General features: G+C 51.9%; 1 protein-coding gene across 2 annotated transcripts in view; it reads left to right on the top strand.

Annotated features, from left to right (window-relative positions):
- Nucleotides 1–1,028: 1,028 nt before the first annotated feature.
- LOC102444015 (sortilin-related receptor) overlaps nt 1,029–18,898 on the top strand; it is a 159,378-nt gene continuing 141,508 nt past the window's right edge. For both annotated transcript variants that reach the window (XM_075909723.1, XM_075909722.1), the window contains exon 1: nt 1,029–1,597. In XM_075909723.1, coding sequence (XP_075765838.1) covers nt 1,325–1,597 — 273 coding nt within the window. In that variant the 5' untranslated portion in view covers nt 1,029–1,324. The remainder of the gene's footprint in view (nt 1,598–18,898) is intronic.

The following is an 18,898-nucleotide window of genomic DNA, read 5'->3' as shown; positions in this document are numbered from 1 at the left end:
AATATATTAGATATGGATAATTTGGTGGTGTCTAAAAACACTTGGTGTTCCGCGTGGATAATCAGTCATTTGCTGGTGCAAATAACACTTGCAACTTATAAGACATTTAGTTCTCAAAGGGCTTTTCAAACATTCTGTAATAAAGCCTCACAAAATCCCTGCTTGATAGGCATGTTATCCCCATTTTATAGACAGGGAAAAATGAATGCATGAAAAGCTCTACAGCAACTTTGGAGTGGTCTCTGACTAGAGATAGCAAAAGCATGCAAAAATAATATATTGGACATGATCATCAGAGATGCTCTGCATCCATAAATCCAAGTTTGTCAGAACCTGGGAATGGGTTAGAGGGGAGGGATCATGTGATGATTACTTTTCCCGTTCACTCCCGGAGGGGCATCTGGCATTGGCCACTGTTGGAAGACAGGATACTGCTAGATGGACCTTTGTATGACCCAGCGTGGCCATTCTTATGTTCTTCTCAAACCATTCAATTAAACCAGGATGGCGTGAGACTATAATATAAGGGGGAGAAAAACTACTTATTTTAGCTCGGTAAAGCATCTTGCAGGCTTTTGGAGGCTATATAAAATAACTATATTTAGATAATGACCTCCTCATCACCAATGCAAAAAGCTGGCACTGGTGCAAACAGAGAAGCAGCACTCCATTACTGCAATGATAGGTGGCAGTATAAAGTCCGAAACGAAAGGCCCAGATGTTATGTACCATCTGCAGCCAGACCCCTTTCGCACCAGAGTTTAGAGTGCACAGACATGGGATGCTCTGTTGCATCCTCGCCACAAACGCAGCCCGGCAATCCCACGGCCCTGTTAAGCAAATACACTATCCAGTCCCTTTCCCGAAGAATCGCAGCTAGCATTTCTGTGGCGGCGGAGGCGGGGGGAGGGAAAAGCATTTGCTTCTGGGGCTGCCCTACTTCTTCTGGGTCAAGAGAGGAAGCAAAGAAGCTTAAAGAGAGAGTGTGGCTAATACACGTGACTTGCAAGTTGCTGCTGCCTGCACCCGCACTGCCAGTGCGAGCGAGCGAGCGAGCGGCAGCCACGCTGCAGCGCTCTGGGCTCCGCGGCGCTTCCACCCGCCCCCAGCCAGGCGCGCAGCGCAAAGGGACACGAGCGCAGCGCACTCGGAGCAGCGCGTGCGGACCCCGGGAGCGGCGCGCGCCAGCTGGGGCGCAGCAGGGCTCAGGCAGCCGCCGCGGTTGCTGCTCTCCCCCCTTCTCGCCTCCCCTTCCCATTGCACATTCTCTCCTGGCGGCGGCGCCCCACTTTGCAGCAGCCCCACCAGCCCCCGGCAGAGGAACATGGCGACAGGGAGCAGCTGTGGGGAGCTGAGCCTGCCCTGCCTGGCAGCCCTGCTGCTACTTGCATGGAGCCCCTCTCCGCCGGCCGCCGCCAGGACCCTGCTGCTGCACGCGGGGGCTGCGCCCCGGCCTCAGGACCGAGGCTTCGTGCTGCTCCAGGGAGAAGCGCTGAGCCCGGGTGACAGAGGCACGGGCAGGGCAGGCGAGAGGCTCCAGCCGCGGAGGAAGAGGAGCGCTGCGCAGCAGCAAGAGCCCATTAAGGTGTATGGACAGGTGAGTAGCTTGGCAACCCCTCCGACTCCCCAGCTGCAAACCTGCCCAGGCCGAGGCTTTCCTTGCCATACAACCTCCCCCCTCCGCCAAAAGGGAGCAGCGCGGGCAGTGGTGTGCACGCCTTGCAGCTCCCGGGCACTCGCCCCTTGCATCACATCCCCCTCCAGTTGCAAAGGGACACGGAGCCGTTGGGTGGCTCTGTGCAGCGCTCCCCTTATAGAGGGGGTTGGCGAAAGCAATGCGCGCAGTCATTCCCTCCCGCTCCTTTGGCACGCACCCGTTCTTAATGCGACCGCAGCATCTTCAATTTGCACCCGCTGTCAACTCTCCTAGCTCAAAGAGGGAGAGACCCACCATGTCCGTTCCCAGAGCTCTCCTTCAGTGTTACTTCTAATTTTCCCATTCCTGTATGTAAGAAATTTTGTTATGTGCACGAGGCACGTGTGGATGTGCACCACCATAGAAACTCATGGTGGTGGCTGTGGGTGCTCTGCTAATCAGCTGGTTAGCATTTGCATTTCCCCTGAGTGGTCACCCAAGCACCCAGTTTACAGGCACCACTGCTCTCCTCCCATTTTTCAGGAAAGTAGCTCTGGTAAGACACAGGTCCTGTTAGATCCAACTGACATGGTGCATTGCTTCCTGGCTGGGGAGCTCAGAAGTGTTTATTTTAATATTTGGCAGCTAAAAGCAAACAAAGCAGAAGAGAGCATTGCATCATTCCAGCACAAGGGAGTAAACACTGTTCTGCTTAGAATTGACTAATATTAAAAGCACCGTGCAGGCACCCCCTTATCAAATAATTGAAAGTGAAAGTCGGAACTATTTTACTTGGGGGTCTCTCTGGATAGCAAGGTGCTGCAACAGGAAGGGGTAAATTGTCCTCTGCAATACAGAGTTTAGGCTATCTTATAAACAATCTTATGCAGTGTAGGTGGCTTTCTCAGAATGTCTTGTCAAGTAATCAGACTTCCTCTTGAGCTTTAAAAAAACACCCGTGTTGTTAAACCTGCTGCTTTAGTGCATAAATTCAGGGTAGATTTGTGGTACTGACAATCTGACATTCATTTGTTGACATAGTGGGCAATACAATGAAAAGAACAAATTTGACTGACAATTATAAGTAGTTTAATATCAACTGTGCAGGGCTCTGTTCTGACACTTCTTGCTGTACAAATAACTTCCACTCCCACTAAAGTTGTGCCCAGTCCCATTTTGTATGTGAAATATTTGCCTTTTGCTTTGAGCAAAAAAGGCTGGGTGGCCTTTTTCCTGTAGTCAGGACATGTGCAGGGAGTTATAGGTTGAAAGTTTGGGTGCTGAAAGTTACTCAGCCTAGAAAGTGTCCCGAAATTACAGTTTTGAGGAACTAACCACAGATTTTTGACACAAAATAATGTTTCCCTTTCAGTTTGTAGCCCGCAACACTTCAACCTTCCAACTCCTTCCCCGGGCATTGGCCTAGAGACTGTTTTAGTCACATAGAGCAGCAGCAGGGAACCTTTGGACTTGAGTTATCTAAATGTTAGCATCAAATAAATACACACAGGCCCACGGGAGTGGGGGGGGGAGGGAGCAGTTGCCCCAGGGTCCAGTGAGTCAGAAGGGCCTGGGACTCCTGGTCACCACGGTGCTGGCCATAGCCTTGGGGTCACCAGAGCCCAGTGCAGCACGCTCCGGACAGTGCTAAGAGCTGGCAGGGGGTGGGGGTGGTTGCAGCATGGTCTGGGCAGTGCCGAGGGCTAGATGTCCCAGCGCTGACACTTTTGCCCAAGGCCCCGCCCATACTGCAGCATGGGGCCTGCCCTCCCCCCTCACCTCACGCGATTCTGAATACACAATACTGTGTCCCTCTAAAACGGGATATAATCCTCTACAGAATTATTTTCCTAGAAGAAGGTAGGTCGTTTCTTTAGGAACGACTAAGGGAGGGGTGGGGAACCTCAGGTCTGATAGTTGGATGCACCCCCAGCTTGCCTGGATGCAGCGCCCAAAGTTCACAGCCCCCCCCCCCCACATTGGGGTGCCTGTGCTGGTGCTCCAGCCCCCTCGCAGCCTCACTATGGGGCTGGAGCACACAAAATCTACTAGGCTGTGCCCCCCTAGGCGCTGATGTGTGAGGGGAATGTGGGGAGTGTCTTTCTGCTTCTCATTCAGGCGCCACATCAGTGAGGGTTTTTTGTGTGTGGCCCTCAACCCAAAAAAGGTTTCTCACCTCCGGACTAAGGGAAAAGAGATGATTACAATAGCAAATCGCGCATCTGTCTATAGAACTACAATACACATCCTGATGGGTTGGAGGCATTTTATTCAGACTGAACATACATCTGAGCTGCACTTTGTATTATGTGGAGGAGTGATTTGCACATAGTACTTATCATCCCACCCTTCTGCCATAAAAGAAATCCCACCCTAGGCTGCATTTTATACCAGTCTTTCAGAAGCCTTCTTGGGACAGATCTGGGATCTGCCCTCCATCAGCTACTGGGGGTCAAAGAAAGGTGTCTTGTTTCTGAACAGCGAATGGTGTGGAGACCGAACAGGAGCACAGAAGTTTTTACTGTAGTCTCCTTGCTCCAGTTTTAATATTGAACAAGTTTCACTGCACTGGCCACAGACTGATGAAACCCTTTGTTGAGAAATGCAGAGGTCACTTTAAGCAGGGACAGGAAAGGAGTGTTGCAATGCAGGCTGCGAGAGGCAGTCCTGAAGCTAACATAGCAATTGGTCCAATTTACAGAAGTGTAGGCCTCGCTACGTTAAATTATTTGAGTGATGACTTTTCCTTGGGCTCCCTTCTCAACACTGTGAGCTAATTGCTGCTAAAGGGAAGTGTAACTGGCCATTGCTTCATGCTTCTGTTTGGGTTTAGCCAAATAGAAATATCTAGTTTCCCCCCACAATCTAGCATGTAATGCCATTTCCGCTCATCACATCCTACAGATGTTTTGAAGTAGGGGATGTAGATGCTTTGGTGCAGTAAGAGCTGCTTTAATGTAGAAGCAAGAGAAGAGCAGGTTGGGGTAAGGGAGAAATGACGGAGGAGTCGTCAGGTTTTGTTGCTCTGAAGAGAGCCAATTCCTACACTTTTGAAGTGTTGCTTGTTGGCTTCCCTGACACTGAATTTAAGATACATAATGAGGTCATTTTAGAAGAACCTGACACTGTCTCTCACTTTTGGTACCACCGGTTTATCAGTGCCCACTCAGTCTCTGGTGGCTTTCTTTCAACCCTCCTGAACAGCTTAGGTGGAAAGTTTTTGCATCAGTCTGCAACATCAGTCATTGAGTGAAACTGATCACAGTAATTCCAGTACCAACCAGACCTGGACAAATAGAAAGCAGTAGGAGTTAAACATCAAAGTTCCACTCTATTTGGCCTTTTCTTGTTGGCTTTCGTTTTCAAAGAGTGCTTTCCCAGGAGAACTGAGTCACTCTCACTAACAGCCTCATGCACCATTTGAGGCTTGAGTTTTAACCTCTCACCCTTCCACTGCTGCAAAACAAGCTATGAGAAATCTAAGGCCCAGGTTCCAGGTATCAGAGGGAGAATGTCAGCTTGAAACTTCATTTCAGAAAGAAGTTCCTGCTACAATCTTGCAATGTTAACTATGACATGAAGTTGTTCTGTCCTCTGTTAGGTACCTAAACAGGGAAACTGTAGAACTGGTTGCACCTTAAGCGGTCTACTACTTCTCCCTCAGTCACATTTTTTTTGTAACAATGGCAGGGAAAAGAGTCAGATAGAAGGGGAATTTTAAAAAGAGTTAGTGTCAACTTTAGACTCCTGTTGAGTGACTTTGGACTGATCAGTCCAAGACTGCTGCAGTCTGTTCAGTTTCTGTCCTCTGTTCATGATACCCTCTGAGAAATGCACATCTAGCAAACTCTCATGCAGGCTCCATCCAGAGTTTACTAGTCCCCTGCTTTCCCTTTGACTTGAACAAAATGGGCAGTGTGATTCTTGGGGGTTACATGGATTTTCCTGGCACAATGTGACAGACACATGACTTGGGGCCTTTGCTAGTGGTCATGTCAGCTCTCATATGCCCATTGTTTCTCCAATAAGAAATCCAGCTCTGAGCCCCCTTCTCCTCCATCCCTCTCCAAACAGGAAGTAGAGAACCCAAACAAAAATGCAACACTAAGCACTGTTCAGCTTTTGAGAGATCTTTGCAAACCTGATCCTGGCTCTGTAAAATCTTGGACAAATTGCTAATCCTTTGATTTTCCTCATCAGTAACTAGGGGTTAGTACTTTCTACCTCAAAGGGAATCCTGCAATTAATTGGTTGTAGACTGCCTGGCTCCTAGTTGTGTATCTGCAGATCATCAGGGAGTCAGAAACAGGAAGGAAAAGACCTAAACTTGGAGAGGAGGGGGAGCTGCCAAATTAGGGCAGTAAAAATGGGAAACTTTTTGTTCTCAGTTGTCCCTTGGCTTAAGGAGACACGCCATTCTTTTTCTCCCCCGCTGCCTTAAGCGATAGTACCCTGGATGGTTTCCGATAGCCAATTTTCAAAAGCCTTGAGCACCTTAACTTGAGCTTTACTCAATAGGAGCTGCAGGAGCTCAGCACCTTTGAAAATCAGGCCCTGAACTTGAGACATACAACATACCGGTATTTGACTTTGTGCTGTGCCCCAAGTCAGACTTCTTTCCTTTGCCCCCTCTAGTCTCCATCTCTCTCTTGCTTGTGCTAAGGCATCAGCCGCTGTGTTTCAGCCCCATAAGCTGCAAACTAGATTTAGAAAACTCAGTTTCAAGATAAGTGTTTTGTTCCTGGGGGCGGTAGAGATGAATCATTCATCTGCCAACACAGTGCAGCTTTGGGTGCAACTCAGAGCTCTGTGCAGCCTGGGCAGGCCTGCCAGTGGTTCTGGAGCCTGCAGCCAGAGCACTTAGGTTGCCTGTGGACAGCACCTTCCTGTTGAAAGCCTCATCAAGCCATTGGACTCACGACAGTTGTTGCTAACTTGCCTGCAGCTGCTCCTCTCCAGTCTAACAGTTCACGCGCTTTGAACTTCTTGCTTCCTTCCATCTCTAGCATTCACACGCCTAGAGAGTCCCAGGAGTGTCAGACCAGCCCGCTGTCACAGATCTCTGCTGGGGTTTGGAGCACATTGCAGCCACCTGTATAAACTTCCTGGGACAGCCCAGGTGGGAGAGGCATGCAGTTCTGTAAGGGGAATTCCATTCGGAGCGTGCATTGCTGTGTGCGGTGGTGAGTGGGGATGTGAAGGACTAGTCAGCTAGTTGACTGTCCGATAAGCAAATGCTTATTGGATAGTGGACAAGGTTGTGGACTAGTTGCCTCCCTCTATCAGAAAGAGGCAGCGAGGGGGTGGGGGAAGGAGGAAGCAGAAGTGGGCACTTAAAAGCAGCAGCGGCATTGCTGCTTTGAAATGCCGGGAGAAGCTTGACGCCAGACTCCACAACGTTTCCAAGCGGTAGCGCTGGATGGAGCCCATGGTCAGTGGGAGTCCCCAGTTGACCCTGGGCTCCACCTGGCACTTTCGCCTTAAAAGGCTGAGAGGCCCGGTTGACTAGCCAGTTACTTGCAATTTAACAACCCTAGTGGGAAGGGGCGAAGAGAGATTCTTCAGTTGCTTGCCTGTTCTCTGGACTAGCTTCCTCCACCACTGTGAAATTCAGTCTCTTAATCCCTCTGGGAAGAAGAACCAGTATAAGTGAGATCTCAGTGGCTGTTTCCCAATTTCTGATGGAAACAAAGGAAACAGACATGTTCAGGAGTGCAATTTCGACAGCCTTGTTCCTTCTTAAAGTCAAGGGAGCTATATGTCATGATTTGACCCCTCGTTGGCCACAGAGACCTCTCACCCAGGCCTTTGTCTCCTGGACTAATTTTTATAACTTCTGACACCCATGCTGTCCTCCCTGCTCCGGTTCAGACAGAATAGAGCAGCAAAAAGTGTCTTGCTCACTGATTCCATGTTAAATCCCCTTTGAAACCTGCCACTGACTTTCTCTGCTGTATCAAGTTTGTTGTGGCTGTCAACGCCCTGTTTAATTCTGCCCCTTAAAAACTACTTTGCTACATTCCTTTTTGTAATGCCCCTACAACTTCACCCTGCCAACAATGCCAGCCTCCCGTCCAATTTGATCACTGTTCCCACTCCCGGGTTCTGCGTGGAGCATCTTCCTCAAAGGCATCTGCAAAGCCCTTTAGCATTTAATTTAAACAAAAGAAACATCACTAAAACTAGGCCTGTCATCCTCTCAGTGACCCATCCTTTTAAGACATGTGTTTTGGGGGCAGAAATGATTTCTTCTGGAGTTTATAGAACACGCCATACACTGAGCCCTACTGCAACACATTGATTAAACGGTTACTTGGTAAGCATCATCCTTAACAAGTGATGTTTACCAGGCAACAGTTAACTGATACCTGGAAGCAGCTACTTCCCCGCGGCCCAGCTGGCAGCCCAAATGTGGGGGCTAGGAGCTGCAGCAGTAGCACCCAAGGTGGGGCTGGGAGCAGAGGGGCTGGAACAGCGGTGGGGGCCTGCAGTGGGGGCCTCTCTCGCCTGACCCCAATGGGCAGAGGTGCCACTCTAGCTCCACTGGAGTGCCCCCCTGCTCACGCCCCTTTTAACTGTTAAATGGTTAAATGCAGTGTCAGCACATTTTACATCCCTAGTTTTTACAAGGGTGGGTGGAAATAGGCGAAATAATTTTCTGAGGCCATGTTGCAGTGCAGAGTTTAAGTTTTAAGAGTCCCAAGCAATCTTCCCCCATATCTTTTCCATCCATATCCAGAATAACTTTTGTTATGTGTGGCAAGGTATGTGCGAATGTGCACCACCACTAGAAACACAAAACCTAGCTGTGGGTGCTCTGCTAATCAGCGGGACAGCATCTGAATCTCTCCTGAGTGGCCGCATAAGTGCTCAGCTTACAGGGAACACTGATTCCATTCTGGTACCCTGTGCTCAGTCCAGTAACTGTTTTGTTTTCAACCTGATTATATTTGAGGATTGCCAGATCAGTTCTGTTGATTTGTTTACCCCACAGCTATGGGTACAAAACTTTTTGGGGGGAGGGAGCCAATTGTGAGGGGGAAGAGGAGGAGAGAAGAGATATGGTGATGTGGTTGGAGAAAGAGTATAGAAATCTGCTTGGCATGGCAAATTCCATCTAACTATGTGAAAGCCAAAATCAATTTCACTACATTTGAAATGAACCATACTTAATTTTGACCTAATTTGCCAGCCCATCAATTATGGGCCTTTGAAGAACAGAGTTTAACTTTCTAGCATCCGGCTTCTGTGCTGCATGTTGGTCGGAGTCTAGTACAAACAATAATTTAACAGCTCTTGAGCATTGTTAGGTAGCCAGCCTGCCTGCACTGTCAATGTACCTTTTGTATATTTCAGACAAGCTTACTCATAGCAATGCAGAAACTCAGCCAAAAGCTCCATTTTCTCCTATTTATTCCCAACAGATCATGTTGAAAATCATAGCATTACCCAGCCTGTATAAATCAGTTAGTTAACGAAAATGTCCAATATCACTCTCCCTCATCCCCAGACACACACTATACACATGGTGCAATAAAGGCACAAAGAAGTGAAGTGATTTATACAAGGACACATAAGAACAAGCATTGTGGGTCAGACCCATGGGACATCTAGTCAAGGAGCCAGTACTAGAGCTGCAGGGGGCATGTAGACAACAGGGCAATTTTGAAGAGGGCTATCCACATCTCCCCTTCCTAGCTGCTGTCAGGTGTTGTTTTAGGGTCCCCCTACGCACAGGGTTACATCCCTGACCATCTTGACTAATAGCCATTGATGGACCTATCTCCCATGAACTTACGTAGGTCTTTTTTAAAATCCAGTTTCACTTTTGGCTCTTAACATCCCGTTGAAACAATTTTCACAGGTTAATTGTGCCTTTTGTGAAGAAGCACTTCTTGTTTGTTCTTGTTTGCTGCCTATTCATTTCATCAGGTGATCCCAGATTTTGGTGTTGTGTGAAACGGAAAATAACAAATAGCACCCAGGAGCAAAAACAGGACTGTAGCCCAAGTCTATAAAGTCCCAGTCCACTGATCTGTCCACTAGGCAACATTGCCTCTTGTAAGTTTCACAGTAGTGGGCCAACCAGTGTCTGCAAATATCTACTCTCTCTCTCTCTCTCTATCTATATGAGAGAGTTTGTGAAGCAGCAAGACTGTCTGTCTGTCCATCTGTTCAAGAATAAGAGCTAGAACCACCAAAGTTGGTGTGCAGCTTTTTCACATCATAACTTAAAGCAAGGTCTGGGTTTTGTTGTATGGGGGAGGCAGGGCTGAAAGCTCCCCCCCTCCCCAGCCCTGATACATACAGACATACATAACACTGTACAGACAATAAACAGAATCATCAGGTAGGTGAAAGGGGCTGGCTGGGGGTTTCTCTTCTGCCCCTGCCTTGGACTGTCCTAGCCCCAAGCCTCCCACCCACCAGGTGCTCTTTAGGAAGGAGAGCAGGGGGCTGTAGCTCTCTCTCTAGGGATAGGAGTAGTGAGTGACTCAACTAGTTGCTCCCCCCCACTGCCTCTATCAGAGAGAGGCAGCAGGGGAGGGGGAGCAGGAGCCAGTACTAGGGGGAGCTGACTTAAAAGCCGGTTTTCCCCAGCACTGTCTCCGCAGGAGGGTGGGGGAGCCAGAGGCATAGTGTGGGGACCAGGCCGGAACCAGGAATCAGCTGATTCCCAGCTCCTGTCCGGTCCCAGACGCCGCACCTCTGCCTTTTAAATGTATTAAGAGCTGCCAGGTGGTCTCAGACACTGCTCCTCTGCCTTTTAAATATATTAAGAGCTGCCTGTTCTTAACACATTTAAAAGGCAGAGCCACAGAGGGGTTAGCTCACAGGGCCGGGAGCTAACTCCACTGTGGCTCTGCAGTTTCCCTCTTTATCAACTAATCAAGTAGTTGAGGGAACTTTTATTGACTACTCGATTAGCTGATTAAACTCAATTTAATGTCCCTATCCCCCCCTCCCCCATTCATATGGGAACATTGCTGGCTGGTCCCCTTTGTCAGGGAGTGAGGGGAAAGTGCACAGTTTGTGCCATTCCTCGCTCGCTCTGGTTGGGGATCGCAGAGGGGGCAGACATGCACCCCTCCCCCAGCTGTGCCCTCTGGAACTGCTGCGGTCATGGAGAGGCGTTTCTCACCTGGCCCTAAGCCGGTGTGGTGAGAGAGCTGGGACAGTCCTCTCTTCCCTGGGCAGCCTGCACACTGAGCCCCTCATCCCCAGCCTCATTCCAGAGCAATGATTGAAATGAAGAAAAACAAAAATGACTTGAGTTAAGGACCGAAGCAATGGTGGGGCAATCCTCTAGTATAAACGATAGCTGTCTGCATTTACATTCTGTCTTCAGCAGTGGGCTCTGCCCCTGCTTGCTTCAGGCTGAAACGTGGCAGGTAAAGTATTTACTTGGGAACAGTGCTGGGTCACAGTGTTTAGGCTTAAAAACAACAAATAGTCCGGTAGCACTTTAAAGACTAAAAAAACATGTAGATGGTATCCTGAGCCCAGCTTGTTCCTGGTCCCAGACGCCCGGTTCAGAAACAGCCCACTGTTCCTGTTAAAGCAGGTGGAGAGAAGTATTCATGGTTTCATTGTATTTTTGTCATGCAACAGCAAGTTTCAGTGTTTGGCATTTGGCTGGCCATTTGGGCAAATGCTGCTCTTAGTGACACTGGGGTAAGTCAGCAGTTGGGCTGGTGCAGTCAGTAGCATTATGCTAGTTGCACAGTTTGACCCCGTGTCCTTCAGCAGGAGTGCTTAATAACATATTTAGCTACAGTCCAAACAACAGAGTGGTCACAGCCCTAGTGCCGTTGCTGTTACCTCTAATGTTTTCCATATACTGATATTAGCAGAGCCTTAACTTTCCTGTTCCCATATTTGAAGTCCAGCTAAATTCCCTGGGATTTCACAAATTCTTTCTCCATGTTTGGAGACTCCAGTCATGCTGAATAGCTGTGAGCCCCAGGAGCACTGATTCAGTTTGGTGGAGCTGAAATCTAACTGGGTGCCAGTCCCATCTGCTGAGCAGGGAAACCAAATTATCCTAGGCTGTGTCTACACCACGCGATCTTGCGCAAGTAAGCTGACGTTCTAATGTGTGAAATCAGGGCTTCTTGCGCCAGAACTCTGATGCTCCCACTCAGGAGTAAGCCCTTTTGCGCAACTGTTCTTGTGCAAGAGGCCAGTGTAGACAGGCAACATGAATTTCTTGCGCAAGAAAGCCCTATGGTTAAAATGGCCATCAGAGCTTTCTTGTGCAAGAGAACGTCTACACTGGCACGGATGCTCTTGCGCAAAAGCACATGCCAGTGTAGACGCTCTCTTCTGGAAGAGTTTTTGCACAAGAACTCTTCCGCAAAAGAGTTCTTGTGCAAGAAGATGCCAGTGTAGATGTAGCCCCAGTGTTTGTGAATGCCAACCATTGCACACATCCATCCCCTTAAAAAGGGGTTTGAAAGGAAGATTTCTTGATAGGATGTAAGGAGCAAGGAGAAAACAAGTGACTTCACTGTAAAAGGATTATGCTAGTCTGATAGGGTATGTCTACAGTACCACCCTAGTTCGAACTAGGGTGGTAATGTAGGCAACCAGAGTTGCAAATGAAGCCTGGGATTTGAATTTCCCGGGCTTCATTTGCATAAAGCCGGGCGCCGCCATTTTTAAATGTCCACTAGTGCGGACTCTGTGCCGCGCGGCTACACGCGGCACGGACTAGGTAGAGTTCGGACTAGGCTTCCTATTCCGAACTACCGTTACTCCTCGAGTAACGGTAGTTTGGACTAGGATGCCTAGTCCGAACTACCTAGTCTGTGCTGCATGTATCCGCGAGGAGTAACGGTAGTTCGGACTAGGAAGCCTAGTCCGAACTACCTAGTCCATGCCGCGTGTAGCCGCGCGGCACGGAGTCCGCACCAGCAGACATTTAAAAATGGTGGTGGCCGGCTTTATGCAAATGAAGCCCGGGAAATTCAAATCCCGGGCTTCATTTGCAACTCCGGTTGCCTACATTACCACCCTAGTTCGAACGAGGGTGGTAGTGTAGACATACCCATACTTAGTGCTTTGAAATGAATCATCGGGTATGTCTACACTAGCCCCCTAGTTCGATCTAGGGAGGCTAATGAGAGCAACCAAAATTGCAAATGAAGCGCGGGATTTAAATACCCCACACTTCATTGGCATGTTCTCGGCCAGTCGCCATTTTAGAAATTGACTAGCCTGAAGTAACTGCCTGTGTCTACATGTGGCAGTGAAACAGGATTCTGAATCAAAGCTGTTATTCCTCCTGCAATGAGGTTTACCAGCTAATTAGATTTAGGTCTTTAATTCGGAATCTCATTTCACTGTTGCGTGTAGATGTGGGCAGTTACTTTGGGCTAGTCAATTTCTAAAAGGGCGACTGGCCGGGAACATGCTATTGAAGCGCGGGATATTTAAATCCCGCGCTTCATTTGCAATTTCGGTCACCCTCATTAGCCTCCCTTGATTGAACTAGGGGGCTAGTGTAGACATACCCATCCATATTTTATACTAGTGCACAGAAGAGGGTTAGAATAGCCTTGCCTAAAAGCCCCTTGCTTTTGTTAATAAGAGCCATAGAATAATTTCACTTCTGACCCACTAGCACACAGAAAATTGCACAACTTTCTCAACAGCTTGTTTGAAGATCTCATAACTAAACTGCTTAAAGCATCGACTTGTTTCCTACAAGGTTTTCTTTTAAGCCTGGTTAGACAAATACCTGTCAGGGATGGTCTAGATCAGGGGTTGGCAACCTTTTCAAACCAAAGAGCCAAACTACATTACAGTTCAGAACAAGTGGTCAACAAAGAGCTGTATAAGAATGCCCATTTGCATGACTGAAAATATTATTGATAATTGACATAATAATTAATAATAGCATAGATGAAACGTTCTCACAGATTTATTTAACGGGACTTCTGCTGCTGAATCTTTTCACGCATTTCTTCGACGTTTACATAATTGGTCAAATCCAGCTCCATGCACACATTCAGGCTGTCTTCTGTCAATCTTATGGCATGGGGCTGGGGTTGTGGGAGTGCAAGAATTTGGGTTGGAGCGCATGAGGGGCTCAGGGATTCGGGTGTATGATTGGCTCAGAGCACAAGATTGGGAGTGTGGGGGTGCAAGAGTGTTATGGCAGGGGGCTGGGGACGTGGGGCTGCAGGAGTCTGGGCTGAGCTGTCTGAGGGGCTCAGAGCAGAGGGTTTGGGTATATAATGGGCTCAGGGCACAGGGTTGGGGTATGTGTGGGGTCTTATGGCAGGGGACTGGAGATGTGGGGGGATGAGGAGCTCAGGGCAGAGGGTTCAGGTATGTGATGGGCTCAGAGCACAAGGTTGGGGATGTGGGGGTGCAGGAGTCTGAGGATGTGGGGGGCATGAGCGGATCAAGGCAGAGGGTTTGGGTGTATGATTGTCTCAGGGAACAAGGTTAGGGTATGTGTGGGGTGTAGGATTTTATGGCAGGAGATTGGGGAGGTGGGTGCATGAGGGGCTCAGGGTTGGTGTGTTGGGGGTGCAGGAGTGTTAAAAATGGCCAGGCTTCATTTTTAAATAAAGCAAAATATTATGTCCAACACAAAAGCTTTCACCATTGTCTATTTATTGGAGGGACGGGGAATCTTCTTTTGGGGGGGGCACTGAGTTTGGGTGAAGGAGGCAATAGTGACCCGAGGCACAGGATTGGAGTGCAGGAGTTTGGATTGTGACCTAAGGCAGGGGACTTAGGGTCGGGGGGGGGGGGATATGGGCTTAGCGGGGGGGGGGCAGAGGGTTTGGGTTATGTGGAGTGGGGGGGCAGAGGGTTTGGGTTATGTGGAGTGGGGGGGCAGAGGGTTTGGGTTGTGTGGAGTAGGGGACAGAGGGTTTGGGTTGTGTGGAGTAGGGGGGCAGAGGGTTTGGGTTATGTGGAGTAGGGGGGCAGAGGGTTTGGGTCGTGTGGAGTAGGGGGGCAGAGGGTTTGGGTTGTGTGGAGTAGGGGGGCAGAGGGTTTGGGTTGTGTGGAGTAGGGGGCAGAGGGTTTGGGTTATGTGGAGTAGGGGGCAGAGGGTTTGGGTTGTGAGGAGTAGGGGGGCAGAGGGTTTGGGTCGTGTGGAGTAGGGGGCAGAGGGTTTGGGTCGTGTGGAGTAGGGGGGGCAGAGGGTTTGGGTCGTGTGGAGTAGGGGGGGCAGAGGGTTTGGGTTGTGTGGAGTAGGGGGCAGAGGGTTTGGGTTGTGTGGAGTAGGGGGGGCAGAGGGTTTGGGTTGTGTGGAGTAGGGGACAGAGGGTTTGGGTTGTGTGGAGTAGGGGGCAGAGGGTTTGGGTTGTGAGGAGTAGGGGACAGAGGGTTTGGGTCGTGTGGAGTAGGGGGCAGAGGTTTGGGTCGTGTGGAGTAGGGGGCAGAGGTTTGGGTTGTGTGGAGTAGGGGGGACAGAGGGTTTGGGTTGTGTGGAGTAGGGGGCAGAGGGTTTGGGTTGTGAGGAGTAGGGGGGACAGAGGGTTTGGGTTGTGAGGAGTAGGGGGGACAGAGGGTTTGGGTCGTGTGGAGTAGGGGACAGAGGGTTTGGGTTGTGAGGAGTAGGGGGGACAGAGGGTTTGGGTTGTGTGGAGTAGGGGGCAGAGGGTTTGGGTTGTGAGGAGTAGGGGGGACAGAGGGTTTGGGTTGTGTGGAGTAGGGGACAGAGGGTTTGGGTCGTGTGGAGTAGGGGGCAGAGGGTTTGGGTTGTGAGGAGTAGGGAGACAGGGTTTGGGTTGTGTGGAGTAGGGGACAGAGGGTTAGGGTTGTGTGGAGTAGGGGGCAGAGGGTTTGGGTCGTGTGGAGTAGGGGGCAGAGGGTTTGGGTTGTGTGGAGTAGGGGGCAGAGGGTTTGGGTCGTGTGGAGTAGGGGGGGCAGAGGGTTTGGGTTGTGTGGAGTAGGGGGCAGAGGGTTTGGGTCGTGTGGAGTAGGGGACAGAGGGTTTGGGTCGTGTGGAGTAGGGGGGGCAGAGGTTTGGGTCGTGTGGAATGGGGGGGGCAGAGGTTTGGGTCGTGTGGAATGGGGGGGCAGAGGGTTTGGGTTGTGTGGAGTAGGGGGGGCAGAGGGATGGGTTGTGAGGAGTAGGGGGGGCAGAGGGTTTGGGTCGTGTGGAGTAGGGGGGACAGAGGGTTTGGGTCGTGTGGAGTAGGGGGGGCAGAGGGTTTGGGTTGTGTGGAGTAGGGGGGACAGAGGGTTTGGGTCGTGTGGAGTAGGGGGGGCAGAGGGTTTGGGTCGTGTGGAGTAGGGGGGGCAGAGGGTTTGGGTTGTGAGGAGTAGGGGGGACAGAGGGTTTGGGTTGTGTGGAGTAGGGGGGGCAGAGGGTTTGGGTTGTGTGGAGTAGGGGGGGCAGAGGGTTTGGGTTGTGTGGAGTAGGGGGGGCAGAGGGTTTGGGTTGTGAGGAGTAGGGGGGACAGAGGGTTTGGGTTGTGTGGAGTAGGGGGGGGCAGAGGGTTTGGGTCGTGTGGAGTAGGGGGGGCAGAGGGTTTGGGTCGTGAGGAGTAGGGGGGGCAGAGGGTTTGGGTCGTGTGGAGTAGGGGGGCAGAGGGTTTGGGTTGTGTGGAGTAGGGGGGGCAGAGGGTTTGGGTTGTGTGGAGTAGGGGGGACAGAGGGTTTGGGTTGTGAGGAGTAGGGGGGGCAGAGGGTTTGGGTTGTGTGGAGTAGGGGGGGCAGAGGGTTTGGGTTGTGTGGAGTAGGGGGGGCAGAGGGTTTGGGTTGTGAGGAGTAGTGGGGGCAGAGGGTTTGGGTTGTGAGGAGTAGGGGGCAGAGGGTTTGGGTCGTGTGGAGTAGGGGGGGCAGAGGGTTTGGGTTGTGAGGAGTAGGGGGCAGAGGGTTTGGGTCGTGTGGAGTAGGGGACAGAGGGTTTGGGTCGTGTGGAGTAGGGGGGGCAGAGGGTTTGGGTCGTGTGGAGTAGGGGGGGCGGAGGGTTTGGGTTGTGTGGAGTAGGGGGCAGAGGGTTTGGGTCGTGTGGAGTAGGGGGCAGAGGGTTTGGGTCGTGTGGAGTAGGGGGGGCAGAGGGTTTGGGTCGTGTGGAGTAGGGGGCAGAGGGTTTGGGTCGTGTGGAGTAGGGGGGGCAGAGGGTTTGGGTCGTGTGGAGTAGGGGGCAGAGGGTTTGGGTTGTGAGGAGCAGGGGGGGCAGAGGGTTTGGGTTGTGTGGAGTAGGGGGGGCAGAGGGTTTGGGTTGTGAGGAGTAGGGGGCAGAGGGTTTGGGTCGTGAGGAGTAGGGGGCAGAGGGTTAGGGTTGTGAGGAGTAGGGGGGGCAGAGGGTTTGAGTTGTGTGGAGTAGGGGGGGCAGAGGGTTTGGGTCGTGTGGAGTAGGGGGCAGAGGGTTTGGGTCGTGAGGAGTAGGGGGCAGAGGGTTTGGGTTGTGTGGAGTAGGGGGGGCAGAGGGTTTGGGTTGTGTGGAGTAGGGGGGACAGAGGGTTTGGGTCGTGTGGAGTAGGGGGCAGAGGGTTTGGGTCGTGAGGAGTAGGGGGCAGAGGGTTTGGGTTGTGAGGAGTAGGGGGGGCAGGGGGTTTGGGTTGTGTGGAGTAGGGGGGACAGAGGGTTTGGGTCGTGTGGAGTAGGGGGCAGAGGGTTTGGGTCGTGTGGAGTAGGGGGGGCAGAGGGTTTGGGTTGTGAGGAGTAGGGGGGGCAGAGGGTTTGGGTTGTGAGGAGTAGGGGGGGCAGAGGGTTTGGGTTGTGTGGAGTAGGGGGGGCAGAGGGTTTGGGTCGTGTGGAGTAGGGGGGCAGAGGGTTTGGGTCGTGTGGAGTAGGGGGGGCAGAGGGTTTGGGTCGTGTGGAGTAGGGGGGGCAGAGGGTTTGGGTTGTGAGGAGTAGGGGACAGAGGGTTTGGTTTGTGAGGAGTAGGGGGGGCAGAGGGTTTGGGTCGTGTGGAGTAGGGGACAGAGGGTTTGGGTCGTGTGGAGTAGGGGGCAGAGGGTTTGGGTTGTGAGGAGTAGGGGGCAGAGGGTTTGGGTTGTGAGGAGTAGGGGGGGCAGAGGGTTTGGGTTGTGTGGAGTAGGGGGGGCAGAGGGTTTGGGTCGTGTGGAGTAGGGGGCAGAGGGTTTGGGTTGTGAGGAGTAGGGGGCAGAGGGTTTGGGTCGTGTGGAGTAGGGGGCAGAGGGTTTGGGTTGTGTGGAGTAGGGGGGGCAGAGGGTTTGGGTCGTGTGGAGTAGGGGGGCAGAGGGTTTGGGTTGTGTGGAGTAGGGGGCAGAGGGTTTGGGTTGTGTGGAGTAGGGGGGGAAGAGGGTTTGGGTCGTGTGGAGTAGGGGGGCAGAGGGTTTGGGTTGTGTGGAGTAGGGGGCAGAGGGTTTGGGTTGTGTGGAGTAGGGGGGGCAGAGGGTTTGGGTCGTGTGGAGTAGGGGGCAGAGGGTTTGGGTCGTGTGGAGTAGGGGGGCAGAGGGTTTGGGTTGTGTGGAGTAGGGGGGACAGAGGGTTTGGGTTGTGTGGAGTAGGGGGGGCAGAGGGTTTGGGTCGTGTGGAGTAGGGGGCAGAGGGTTTGGGTTGTGTGGAGTAGGGGGGGCAGAGGGTTTGGGTCGTGTGGAGTAGGGGGCAGAGGGTTTGGGTCGTGTGGAGTAGGGGGGCAGAGGGTTTGGGTTGTGTGGAGTAGGGGGGGCAGAGGGTTTGGGTCGTGTGGAGTAGGGGGGGCAGAGGGTTTGGGTCGTGTGGAGTAGGGGGCAGAGGGTTTGGGTTGTGTGGAGTAGGGGGGGCAGAGGGTTTGGGTTGTGTGGAGTAGGGGGGGCAGAGGGTTTGGGTTGTGTGGAGTAGGGGGCAGAGGGTTTGGGTCGTGTGGAGTAGGGGGGGCAGAGGGTTTGGGTTGTGAGGAGTAGGGGGCAGAGGGTTTGGGTCGTGTGGAGTAGGGGGCAGAGGGTTTGGGTTGTGAGGAGTAGGGGGGGCAGAGGGTTTGGGTCGTGTGGAGTAGGGGGGGCGGAGGGTTTGGGTCGTGTGGAGTAGGGGGGGCAGAGGGTTTGGGTTGTGTGGAGTAGGGGGGGCAGAGGGTTTGGGTCGTGTGGAGTAGGGGGGGCAGAGGGTTTGGGGCAGGGCTGGGGGTAGGGGGGGCAGAGGGTTTGGGTTGTGTGGAGTAGGGGACAGAGGGTTTGGGTTGTGTGGAGTTGGGGGGGGCAGAGGGTTTGGGTTGTGTGGAGTAGGGGGGGCAGAGGGTTTGGGTTGTGTGGAGTAGGGGGGGCAGAGGGTTTGGGTCGTGTGGAGTAGGGGGCAGAGGGTTTGGGTTGTGAGGAGTAGGGGGCAGAGGGTTTGGGTCGTGAG

Source organism: Pelodiscus sinensis, chromosome 26 (genome assembly GCF_049634645.1).
Source record: "Pelodiscus sinensis isolate JC-2024 chromosome 26, ASM4963464v1, whole genome shotgun sequence".
Taxonomy (NCBI): Eukaryota; Metazoa; Chordata; order Testudines; family Trionychidae; genus Pelodiscus; species Pelodiscus sinensis.
This window is presented reverse-complemented; position numbering and strand designations above follow the sequence as displayed.